Here is a 13700-nt window from a genome sequence, read left to right on the forward strand (position 1 = left end):
TGCAAGTCAGACGGGGTGGAGGGTCTTACCTGCAGAAAATAGAAAACAAACCACTACTGGGGCCCTATAGGACTTCTACTTTTGGTGACCATGGTATAAAAATAAAATATTAATTGTTACATTTGTACTACCATCTTTTTGGAGTTTAAAATTCTGGCACCTTGACAACCCTAATGCCTAATCCTTTTTCTTGCAATGTTTGTAAGACAAAATCCAAAGGCATGTGCCGGTGTGTTACTGCATGATGAAGATTGTTTCCTCATTTAAGAGCTCAGATGAAAGAAAAAGCGGGAGAGTGTCAGAGAGAATCTGTTATGTTATATGTGACCTCTGAATGGACCAGCTGCTGGAGAGTGTAGGAATGCCAGAGACTGATAGCACAAATGCTGACGTAACCGGCCACAGCTCCCACCTCTCTCTCTCTCTCTCTCTCTCGATATGATCAGTATGTAATACTGCGGCTGTGAGGGAGTCTGGCACGCTTTATGCTGTATCATGTTGCCGACTCAGAGCTGTTTAGGAGCCCTGTGAGCACTGATAACACAAGCACAGATCTACAAAGGTGGCGGAGATAGGGAGCTCACTTCATTTGGAGCTTAATGTGGGATCCTCACTGAGACATAAAAAACATTCTACAGGAATCAGTCACTAGCTATACTGACATATTGTACACTGCTTCTCCAATTATTCTCAAAGTGGGCTGCAGAAAATTTGTTGACTTTTCTGATTTTTTTTTTTTGACACATGATGGGACTGCCTCTTTAAATTTCCTGTAAATGATTGATGCACTTCTAATTAACTTAACATGAATGGTGCATTCCTCGGACAGGCTTTAAGGCAAAAACTGAACATTTAACAGGAACTATGTGTTCCCATACAGACGTCAGAGAAAGCTCAAACTGATAGAGGAAGTCCTGTGACTACCGCTTGATTATGAAACAACAAAATCTAGTATTTGGGTAGCTCTGCGGTTTCATTCTGACTTAGTTTGTCAAAGCAGCATGGTTTCTCAGCAGCCTTTAAAGTGTACTTCTGTTAGCTCAGCCTCTGTTTGTAGAGATTTCTCTTTTAGTTATCTCTGAATGTAAAATTTTCACCCTCCTAACCAAATATGAGGATGATTGGATCATTTTCATTATTGGTGAAAAAATGTCAATGAATTGTTAACTCCAGGGAACATGCATAAAAATTTCAGTTGCTCTGCATATGTGCACCCGTTGCAGTAATTCACAGTGTTAGGACTATTGGATGACATTGATTTATATCCTCTTTCTTGCCAATTCAAGGCAATATTTACAATTGTAATTTATGCAAATGAATGACTGAGTTAGCCTGGTGAAATAAATCAATTAAATACATTCCTTTTTGTAAATCTGAGCCTCTGCAGATATTTAAAGCTGAATTCTCAACAGTGAGCCAGATAAAGGCAGAAAGACAAACTGTTTTTGCTTCAGACAATATAAGCTCTGGTAACATCTTGAAATAGATGAAGAGTTAAAGCACAGTATCCATGAACTTAAGAGTCCTTTTCCCATTATTTGCAAACACGCTATATGGAGTTAACCCCCATTTTGCAGCTATAACAGCCCCCACTCTTCTTTTAAGGCTTCCACAAAATGTTGGAGTGTTTCTGAGGGAATTTGTGCCCATTCACTCTTGAGAGCATTTCTGAAGTCAGGCACTGATGTTGGACGAGGAGGCCTGGCTCGCAATCTCTGATCCAGTTCAACCCAAAGGTGAGGCTGGGGTAGAGCTCAGGGCTCTGTGCAGGCTAGTCATGTTCTTCCACAACAAACTCATCAAACCATGTGTTTATAGTCCTTGCTTTGTACAGTGGGGTACATTCATGAAGGAATAGAAAAGGGCCTTCCCTAAACTGTTGCCACAAAGTTGGAAGCATAGCATTGTCAAAAATGTCTTGGTATGCTGAAGCCTCAAGATTGCCCTTAACTGGAGACAAGGGGTCTAACCCAGACCCTTAAAAACAGCCCCATACCATTATCCCTCCTCCACCAAACTTCACAGTTGGCACAATGCAGTCAGGCAGGTAACGTTCTCCTTCCTCTCATTCCTGAAGCTCCCATCACACATGTTTGTGCTTACACTAATGCCAGTGGAAGTCCAGAACTCTTCAGTTATGGAATTAGTAAAGCATTGGTGACTTTCATGCATATATGATTTTAACTGGTCTTCCGCTTTGTTGACTTTGGTTGCCGTTGCTCCTAAACGCTTCCAATTTCTAATAACACCCATTACAGTTGACGGTGGATTATCCAGGAGGGATGATATTTCACACACCGTTATGCAAAGGTGGCATCCATCAAAGTGCCACGCTTGAAGTCACTAAGCTCTTCAGAATGACCCATTTTGTATCACAAGTGTTTGCAAATAGAGACTGAATGGCTAGGTGCTTCATTTTATACGCCTGTAGCAACAGGTCTGATTGAAACACCTGAATTCAACAGCTAACAAGTCTGGGTAAATACTTTTGTCCATATAGTGTACCAGAACTCTTTCTCGTCCAACCAAAAAGATTATTAGAGCTCATCATTTGAAAAAAATCGAGCAGTTGATGGAGGGTATCAGCTCTTATGATAATACTCTTACTCTCTTGCTTGGGCTGCTGCATATTGAACCCATTCTGCAGCATGCTGCCCCCATTGTTAGTCGATTTGTATAAGCTCCACTAAAATATTTCAAAATAAGCTATTTTTTGGTAAAAGTTTTGAATTTAACATCACACACCTCTTAAACGATACTGATTTCTTATTGAGTAATTTAGGCTTATCGTGTAGTTAAGCTTTGCTAGTTAAAATTGTCAGTATTGATGTCTGAGGTGTCGCTACAACGGCTTAATTTGTTATGTTAAAGCATTTTTGGAGCTTACAAGAGCATCTGTCAGAGGCCAGTATGCTTCTGTTGATATTAAGTACTTGTTATTTACAAGCCAAATATTGTTGCCAGTCTGCATTACCCTGTCCCTGTGCATTTTTGGAGCTAATTATAACAACAGTGGCTGTGGTTGAACTAATATGCTTCTGCTGTTAACAGAATAAATGTCAGTTTGGTTTCAGTAGTAAAAAGTCAATGTCTAGTTCATCACACAGTCCAAGAGTACACACCTATTACATCCTGCTATACCACACTGTGTTTGATGGACATTACATACGAGTCAGTTGGCTGCACTTTAATGAGATGGTCATCAAACGTGTTCTATTTTTGCCTGATAGGATGAAACATAAGGCTGTTTTTCTGTTTCGTTTCATGTTGGAGTTCATCTGAATGAAGCTGCTTCTCGGTATATCAGATGGTGATTGATCCCTGGTTAAATTCCTGCCGAGGAGGGCAAAGGTCAGGGCACCTCAAGGGCTCTAGAGGAATCAGTGCTTTTTAAAAGAATGTGATATTCTGATGCGCTACATCTTTGGCGGTTATTGTCTGTGGAAGGAGAAGTCTCATTTCTCAGCCCAGCCAATGCCGTGAATCTGGAGGCTGTGGCCGTCTCCTCCTTGACCACTGAGTTGTGGATCAGGAAACAGCAGCGTGTCTCTGGAGGGTTCAGGGCATACGGCTCTGCCCCCTTTTACGCAGCCAAATTCAGGAAGAGGAACAGCAGCTCAGCAGCGTCAACAGTGCGCTCTCCAGATGCATCAAATGCTCAGAAAACACGGGAAATAGGGAGAATTTCTCTTTCAAATTAAAATAGATTTAAAGTAGCTTTGTTAAATATTAGAAAATATGTCAAGTGGATTAACAGGAATTGTGTTCACAAGTGTTCATAAGTGTTTCCTCCAGTGTCAGGTTGAACCCCACCCCCCACCCTCCCTCCCCCTCCTGGTCCCTTCAGAGCTCTGTATATCTGTCACCAGTGAATCTCCATGCTGATTTGCCATCAGGGTATGAGTGATTTGATTGAGTTCAGATTTTTTAACTCTCGCAAATGGAGGAGTGAAGCAAACTGTGCGTTATATGCGTTGTGTTATGTGCGATTACTCAATCGAATCGCACAATTTGCAGCTCACATTTGTGGCGTTCCAGACTTTACATGTAATTAACTCGCACAAATGATTTTACTCCTATTGTGAACACAACATAATGCACTTAGCATAGCTCAAGTAGCTCTGTTAGCTGCATTCAGATAAGATAAGATAAGATAAGATAAGATAAGATAAGACTGTATTGATCCCCAGAGGGGAAATTCTGGCATTGCAGCAACACAGTAAAGTAAAAATACAATAGAACTGAACAAATAACTAAATAAAACTAAAATAAAAAATTAAATTAAATTAAATTAAATAAGGGACAGTACGTTTATATAATTCACATTCCTTTTCAGGAATAGTAAACAAAGTGACGTGTTTATGTAAGTGAAATGGTACACTTGTTGGTAGCAAGTTATTTACAGAGAACATTAGCATTAGCTATATAGATAAAATAGCTATGTAACGAATGTAGCTAAAGCTTGGCTCACAAAGCAGATATCTAAGCTATGTAGCTTTGTTCTCTACATAGCTATGTTAGCTTTAGCTGCATTAGCTGGACAAGCTATGTAGATAAAGTAGCTATATAACTTATGTAGCCACATAGCTAATGTAGCTAAAGCTTTGCTCACAAAGCAGATATGTAAGCTCTGTAGCTTTGTTCTCTACATAGCTATGTTAGCTTTAGCTGCATTAGCTGGACAAGCTATGTAGATAAAGTAGCCATGTAACTTATGTAGCTACATAGCTAATGTAGCTAAAGCTTAGCTCACAAAGCAGATATGTAAGCTATGTAGCTTTGTTCTCTACATAGATATGTTAGCTTTAGCTGCATTAGCTGGACAAGCCGAACAAGCTATGCAGATAAAGTAGCCATGTAACTTATGTAGCTACATGGCTAATGTAGCTAAAACTAAGCTCACAAAGCAGATACGTAAGCTATGAAGCTATGCTCTCTGCATAGCTATGTTAGCTTTAGCTGTGTTGCAGAAGCTCACGTTGCTAAAGCACACTTACATTGATTTTGGAAGTAACATTAATTATGCATGTCTGGTTAAATATATGATAAAGATAATTATGCTTTTGTGCCTATCAGTACCACTGATCATTAAGATAGTGGAGATTTAAATTATTTTCAACATGTACTGAAATTTTGTACGTTTTGTACAATTTAGACCGTATGGAGGAGTTTGGCTGCAATTTTTCTTAGGTAAAAACAAAAGATTACACAATATTGGGTTTTTAGGACTTGTTTGTGTTGCTGTGTTATCAAGCAGGTATCAGAAATGCATGTTTTTGCTGAAATCATGTTGAATATTTAATTCTAGTTTTGTTCCAACCATTTATTGTTAATTTACAGAGTGCCCAGTTGTATTAGGATGTAACCTTGTAGAGCAGAAGGATTGGCTTGATTCTGTCATCAGACCAACCTCCAATCTAAAATGATGTGCCAGGTCTAAAAACAGGCCTGACCAATCAGCACCATTTGAGGTTTTACTGGAAGCCGGAAGCAATGGCTGCCGCTGGTGTAGCATTTAGCTGGGATGTTGCCATAGTATAGCTGCAGTTTAATCAGAACTGGACTATATTTATTCATTAAAACAAGAGCAAAGAGCCACACTTGATGCTTTTCTTGGTGGAGAAAATGTTTTTGCACCTCTGACTGGCCTCAGTGTTAGCTTTATTAGTCTCTGGTGAGTCAGGTTAAAAATAGGAAGGATTTCAGCTTGGAATAAATTATTTTTTGCCCATATCGCCCAGCCCTACCTCATCCCACGAAGCAGTGACTATTTGGGCTTTTATTTAGAAAAACTGAGCGGAAGTGGTGATTGGTAGTTTTGTACAGCTTGACAGTGGCGCGCTCATGTCTCTCCCTCTCTCCCCCAGTGTTTGTGTGTGTTGTGTGAGTGTGTTGCTCTCATTTCTCCGTGTCTATGCGTCGTCGTCTCCGCTCCTCCAGTCTGCTGCTGCACATCCACAGCGGAGCCACCGCGCCGAGGAGAGGAGGCGGGCTTACTGTAGCGACACCTCGGCCAGCGGTGCTGGGTCATAGCGCTGGTGGAGGGTGGGGTGGGAGGTGGGGTGGGGGGGGGCAGCACTCTGCTCTTCTTGCCCTTCCTAAACCGTGCACAGCCTGAAGCACTGAGGACACCATCACCTCAACGCGGACTGGAATAGTTTTGGATTTGGATCAGACGCACCAAGTTGCAGCTGCAGAGGCGCACTTTTCTCCGGGGCTCCTCTCTCCTTCTGCGCTCACAGTCCGAAATGGAAGATGGTCCGTCTTCAACAAGCTGTTTCAGAAGGTTAACGGACTGTTTCCTGGGTGCAAGTAGGTATTTTTTTAAAAATACTCACACTAAAATCATCGCCGAATTTTACGCAAAATACGAAAGGCTTTACTTTAGCACGAGGGCAGGAAAACGCGAAAATAGACATATTTTGGTCCTGCAGGCGTACGCAATTCAACCATGTGGCTACCCAACTTTATGAATGACAGATTGATAGCTGGTTTAGATGGGTGGGTGCGCATTTGGAGAGAACGAGACAGGAATGCAAGCCCTAAATGCAGCGTGTGTCTTCGTGGGCTGTTTGTAGAGAAAATGTGGAAGTTTATGAGCTGCATCTCGGAGAGCAGTGCTGCAGTGAGACATGGCATCAAAGAAGTCTGCAGCTTCTGTGATGGTACCAAGCACACACTCCAGTCCAATGAAAATAAATCTGATATTAGAAATTAAAAAACTAAAAAGCCTCATTGGGGTATTTTTTAACCTGTACAAATTGTTTTTCTAAACCTTTGTTTTGTAAAGCACCAATATCTTCTAATACCAATACAGGCTGGGTGAAATGGATCAAAATCATATCTCAATATTTTTTTTTACCTAAATGATGATGCACAGTTTGCACGTAGAAATTTTATTCTGCAAAAAATAACCACAAAAACAAGGCAGTCCGCCGTCAAATGTCACACACGCACAAAGTTAGCTGCACAATGTCAACATGCACATGAATAAAGTACTAATTTGTGAACATAAATGGATAATATAAATCCATATTAAAACCACAGCAATAAAATAAAGCTGATATTGGATATTTTTCATTTTTTAATGATAAAACAATTGTAGACAAACTCCTAAACTCTGTCCATATTTGAGAAAGTTCCTGCAACATTTCTTCAGTTTTCTACTCTCTTGAGTGCCATGTGTTTCAAAATGATTAAATCTTAATTATTTCTCAGTGGCATGAAAAAGTAAAGAAACTTAAAGATCTTTTGTCATATTTTTACAAAAGTGAAAGAGAGCACAACATAATTTGAGCAGATTTATCAGCAATGTGCAGAAAAGCAGGTAGAAGTGGTGAGGACTGAGGGTAGCCAGGGTATCTTAGACAGTGTGCAGAGGTTTGCCTGCAATTTTTGATAACAACAAATGTAAAATTACCCTGAATTATTCGTCTAGAACTCCTATTTTTGTTGCCGTAGAGATTATTTCTGTTCTGCTACTAATATAACAACTAATACAGTAAAGGTCACAGGCGACATTTCCTTATATTGAGGTTTTAATATATTTTTATTCTCTTAGATATCTCATTTTATTGCCAGTGTAATTTAGACATTAGGAGTTTGGCTGCAATTTCTGATCATCAAACAATAAATGACCTGGTTTTTAGTATCTGGGACTTTGATGTGTGCCGCTGTGGTATCACAGAGGAGTAATTTAGACCAGACCATTTAGACTAAACGTTGAAATAGATTTACTGTTAGTGGACTCATTGATGGCCAGATGATGTCAGATTGTTGTTTAAATGCAGCATAAAGTAAATCAATGTAAAGGATGATGTTCTGGACTGATGGTTGTGCAATTTAGAAAGCTTGCAGGGGTTTGCCTGCAATTTCTGTTGGTAACAAATATAAAATCACTCAAAATTGTCTAGGACTTCTGTTTTTGTTGCATTGGCATCAAACAAGATTTTTTTATTTTTACTACAACAGCTGGTAACACCAAATAACACTGGCAACATTTCCATTTATTGTTGGTTTAATAATTTTTCCTACTCTTACATGTCATGTGCTTTAAAATTGCTATGATTATTTTAGTAAATAGTGGTAGCAAAAATACAGAAACATTATCTTCATATTTCTAAACAAAAGAGTGCGTAGGGCAAGGAGGGAGGGGGAACTTCACTTTCCCACATGTTGCAATTTTATGCAGTTTGGACTATTCAGGAGTTTGGCTGCAATTTTTGATAATAAATATCTAGAAACTGCTTGTGTAGGACTTGTATTTTTGTTGCAATGATATCAAATAAGGCTATTCTGGTTTTCCAATAATTTAGCAGTGTGTAACGCAACAGATTACATTGACAACATTTCCATATACTGAGATTTAATATTTTTTATCCTTTAACATGTGTTTAGTTGCCATCATGTGATTAAGACTGTTTAGGAGTTTGGCTGCAAATTCTGATTATTAACAACAATAAACTCCCTGATATTTAGTGTCTGGGACTTTATGTTGACTGCTGCGGTGTCACATAGGGCTGGGCCGTTAATCAAAAATTAGGTTCAATTGCAATTTTCAAGTCATAGAAGGAGCGATTTTAAAATTTTTTTTTTTTTTTTTTTTTTTTTTTTTTTTTTTTTTTGCAGAGACATATCATGCAATCATTCAATTGCCTTTTTTATTTATAGAACAGTCTATAAAAAATCCTACCTTCATTTTTGTTTTTTTTTTCTCAATAAATATGAGAATGACTAAAACCCTTCAATGCAACAACTCATATCCAATTTGCAATATGTGGCAAAATCATCAGAATTAGATATTTTTAAAGAATTGTTCAGCCCTTGTTTAGGAAAAAAGGAAACTTAAGGAATAATCGTGTATCTAATCGCAATATTGGAGAAAAAAAAAATCCAATTAGTTTATTTTCCAAAATTGTTTAGCCCAAGTATTACACAAGAGTCACAGTCATTAGATTTTTACTGATAGTATAAATACTTCAAAATTAGTTAAAATAAATGAAATTATTCTACATTTAGACTTAGCTTCCAAATGGATGTACCTTTAGTAGACTCACTGATGTCCAAATAAAGTCATAGTGTTATCTAAATGTAATATAAAGGATATCAGTATAAATAACTATTTTCTGCTCTGTATTTCCTTTGAAATTGTTTCTAAATATCTTAAAAACTCAGTATTTTTCCTAGCCTTGATATCAAGCCTTACATCAGTTATAATGGAATTTTTAAATTATGTGCGTCTGGCTTTGCTCTTTCTTTTTTAGCGGAAAATGTTGTTAATGTCAGAGGCATCATCTACAGCAGAAACTGTAGTTTCTATTTCAGACCAATGGCAACATATGAATACAAATGAAATGAGAATATGGAGTAAAGTCTGTATCATTCACAGCCACTCTGTTCAAAGAGACAGTGCTCACAGAAACCTGATAAACACCGTTTGCCAGTCAGTGTGGGCTGAGATTGAGCCATCATGATAACATTTTCAGACTCACAAATTCCTTTTATGATTTGAGTGTAATGAGAACAATAATTATGAGTGTTTGCTGCTACTACAAAGAGAAAATACCCTCTACTTTAGCATCTACCATATTTTTTTGTCATGTTTGCAGCGCTCAGTGATGAATTTACAGTCCTCGCTGCATACTTTGGCACTCTGCATGCCCGTTTCAATGCTTTGAGAACATCTACTTGAGGCTACAGTGTCATTCATCATTTCTGTGTCGGTTACGCTCTCTTTGTGTGTAGTTCTGTCAGTTGTTTCAGTGGCACCTCATGTGACCTTTAGTGGCAGCCCTGTAATAACAAGTTAGCAGTTTGGGGCCTGGGACAGCGACAGATGCCAAAGTACACACATAGCAGTAAACTGCAGTCATGGAATGTATTATTGAGGTACAGTATGTAGGTAACCCGCCCTCACGCTCACCAAAAAAGGACAAGAATTTTAGTTTTCACAAAGCTGACACACTTTGAGTTTACAAAACAGCAGTAGGGCTGAGACTAAGTCGAGATCTTAGAAAAAGCTGAAGCTGCTTTAAAATATCTAAATAAACCACAAAGACATAGAGTCAAAAAAGGGAATCCTTCTCTGTGAGCTTCCTCTTTTCCTTTAATTGCTATTATGCGTTTGCGTCATAGCTCACATTCATGCTTCTCTTTTCAAATCACATCCACATTTACTGAAAAGTAGGTTAACAGCTTTTTTGTCCTGCTGTTTGGGTCCATAATAAGATACTAACAGAAAGCAAGTAAACAGCACACTGTGAAACAGCTTAAATTAGGCAGAGTTAAAGATGATATATGCAGAATTTTAGCGCTGGAATGACGAAATCTACTGTATGCCTACTATTTCTATAACTTGAATATTTTCAACAAAGCCAATTAAATTCTTAACTTTGTAGCTGTAACAGGACATGTCTTGTCAGCCATGACAGAAAGCATGTTATCATTGTGGTGGTCACAGTTGGGCTGGGCAATATGGCCTAAAACTAATACTGCAATGTCTTAAGGCTATATTGCAATACACAATATAGATCACATAACATCATTAGATCTGTCATCGAGGTAAATATACAGTAGAGATGCAGAGCATCAGCTGCCATGACAGAAACCAGCGCCAAACTGGAAATGTCAAAGATCACACAAATGCTTCTGACACTTTAAAATCGTTGGCATGGCAACTATGTAAAGGTCACATATTTTACCCCTTTAAGAAAGGTTTATATTGGTCTCTGAGGTCCCCAAAACATGCCTGTGAAGTTTGTTGCTGCAAAAACACTCCAGTATTGTATTCTTGTATGCCCTCTGTTTCAGCCCTGCTCAGAATGAGCTGTTTCTGTGTCTGTGGCTTTAAATGTTACTGAGCTGTCTGACTCCGCCCCTGACTCCGCCCTTCTCAGGAGATGGATGTGGCTTAATGGATGTGCCATCTGAGAGGAGGATAAGGAGAGGTGGGCAGAACTTTTCACCAAGTGGGGAGGGCCAACTGAACCTGGGGGCGGTGCTACCTCCCCACATGACATCACGAGGGGAAAATCTGAGAACGGCTTGTTTCAGCACACATTTTCTGAAAGGTGGAGAAAGAGAGGGGTGCAGGGAATGGATTTTTCAGCTTCTCGGGGGCATTGTGGACAGGCCAGGTACACATATTTGCTAGAAAACGTGTATTTTGCATAATATGTGACCTTTGAGAAACAGAGCTGATCTCTCTTATACTTCTTCTTCTGTTGTTTCTCAACACCCCTCTCTTACAGCAGAGAGCTCACTCCTTCACCCATCTGGTAAACTCTCCTCTGCACATGCACGTTTTTGCATGACAGAGAAGCATGGGAGAGCGGAGGAGGTAAATAGATCGCCAAAGTGAGTTAGCTGTGTCAGAGATGGGCGAAGAGAAACAGCACTGGATCTGTCATCTGGCAGTGGTTGGGATTTAGAAAAGAAGACATCAAACAAAATACAGTGTAAAATATGCCACAAGATTACGCAGAGATTGCAGCGGCTAAAACACAGCATATCACCAAAGACATGGCCCCAGTAAGAGTTGTTAAAAAGTCAGGATTTACGACTCTCGACCCAAACTATGATTTGCCTGGGCGTAATTTTTTGCTGATAACTTGCTGCCAGAGTGACCCAGTTCTCTACAACTATAGAGCCTTATCTCAATCTTACAGTTCATTACATCGACAACTACACAACGAGTTCAAAAGTGTCTGTCTCCAAACGGGCTTTTTTCCCAATGGTCCCAGGAGCGAGATGCTCTAATGTCATGGAACTTGTCAGAAACTGCTCCAGCGTTCATCAGCACAGATAACAGACTAATGTAATCAGAGCTGTGAGTCTGAATGGTGGACTAGACTGCAGGGTTTTGACCTGCGGCTGCATCTTAGGATTGCTGATTTTTTGTCTAGGTTTGCTTCACCTTAAATGAGGAAAAATAATCATCGTTTTTATAATCAACAGAAGTAAACATAACAGAGAATACATTTTATAACTTTCCATACAGAATAAAGACTGAGAGAGTGTTTCATGAAGGCCTGTTGCCATTGTTTGTTTTTATTTCCATAAGATTGTGAGTGAAGTCTTTATTCTTTCTCAATAAAAATCATTTTGCTAAATTCAACCTGATAATAATTTTTACCATTTTTGCATACAAAGTTTGAAAATCCAATTAAGTTTTCATGATGGAAAAGATGTTTAGGTTCTTCTCCTGACCTGCTTCAGTATCAGTTTAAGATAGTTGTATGTGAGATTTAATTGTACTGCAAGCTGGTGTATTCAGTGGCTGCAGCCAGAGTAGCGATTAGCTCGGATGTAGCAGTTTAATCAGAACTGGACCGCTTTATTCCTCTGTTCAAACAAGAGCCCCAAAAGCTTCACTTTGGAAGAGAAGACATTTTTGCACTGCTTTTGCACGGCCTCAGCATGAGATTTATCCATCGACAAGCTCCACTGTTCATTATCTACAGCGGCACCTGTCTGTTGAGCTCAGGTTACTACAGGAGCTGAGTATGCCTACTACCTCATTTTGTCTTGTCGCTCTGATTGGCCCTTAAGGAATGTGACAGAACGCTTTCAACATTTTTTGGAAAGTCCCGCCCTTCCCAAAAGCTCTGAATGGGAGCTTTCCCAGATCATTGTGGAATATATCCATGCAATGGTTGTATGAGACAGCCCATCTGACTTGCCAGGTTGGTTGGCAGTTATAACAATTAAAAAGGAGTAGTATTTTTTTTGTTAATAAAGACATTTCAGTACAAAGATTCAACATCTTGTAGCTTTAAGCTCAGAAAAGTCACTTCCTTTATTTGAATTAACTTCCTGTTGTTGATTATATCTATTTTTCACTGTTACAGTATCATTTAGCAGTGGCTTACATCTGAGAGTAATTCAACACAAACAGAGATCTGCACCAGGGGTGCCAAACTCAATCACAGCAGGGGCTGGATTCTGAATTCAAGTCTAACCTGAGAGCCTAACAGGGTCAACATTTAACCATAAACTGTCAACCTCATTTTGACCACTAATAAATAATGGAGAAAAACTTAGCACTAATAAATGATTTTGAGGATAAAAAAGTCAAAATGATAAGTTAAAAGGCCCAAAATCTGAGAATAAAAGTCAAACGTATTAGTTCAGAAGGTCAAAACATGAAATTAAAAGTCAAAATCACGTTTTTAAAAGATAAATATATAAGCTTGAAAGTTTAAATCCTGAGTTTTAAAGGTCAAAATATGAGTTACAGTTTTGAAATGTAATTCTAAATCAGAGGCGTCAAACTCGAGGGCCGGGGTTCCAAATCCAGCCCGTGGTACAGTTATATCCGGCCTGCAAGATTGTACCATATTTTATCGTAACTTATATATATATATAACTCATATTTTATTATACTTATATATTTTCAATTTTGCATCTCACAATTATGAGCTAAGCTTATTATTTTGACTTTTTATTTCACGTTTTGACCTTTTATGTTCTCAATTTTAAATCTCAAGTCATATTTTGACCTTTTTAGCTCATAATTTAAAATTTTAGCCCATGTTTCCATCTTTTCAGCTCCTAACTTTGACTTTCAATCCCATCTTTTGAGCTTTTAGGTTCACAATTTGAAATCTTAAGTCATATTTTGAACTTTTAGAATCAAATTTAAAAATTTTAACTCTTATTTCAACCTCTTAAACTCGTGCTTTTGAATTATATCTCATATT

The 13700-nt window shown here is 38.6% G+C and overlaps 1 protein-coding gene across 7 annotated transcripts in view; it reads left to right on the forward strand.

Annotated features, from left to right (window-relative positions):
* The window catches only part of pde10a (phosphodiesterase 10A), a 148595-nt gene that overhangs the window by 38774 nt on the left and 96121 nt on the right, over nucleotides 1-13700 (forward strand). For 3 of the 7 annotated variants that reach the window (XM_041789581.1, XM_041789579.1, XM_041789580.1), the window contains exon 1: nucleotides 6085-6312. The exons of the other annotated variants lie outside the window; for them this stretch is intronic. Coding sequence is in view for 2 of the 3 variants with exons in the window: in XM_041789579.1 (XP_041645513.1) it covers nucleotides 6249-6312 (64 nt within the window). In the remaining variant the exon portion in view is untranslated. Of the gene's footprint in view, nucleotides 1-6084; nucleotides 6313-13700 lie in introns of those variants that run through there. 7 annotated transcript variants of the gene reach the window in all.

Source organism: Cheilinus undulatus, linkage group 6 (assembly GCF_018320785.1).
Source record: "Cheilinus undulatus linkage group 6, ASM1832078v1, whole genome shotgun sequence".
Classification (NCBI taxonomy): Eukaryota; Metazoa; Chordata; class Actinopteri; order Labriformes; family Labridae; genus Cheilinus; species Cheilinus undulatus.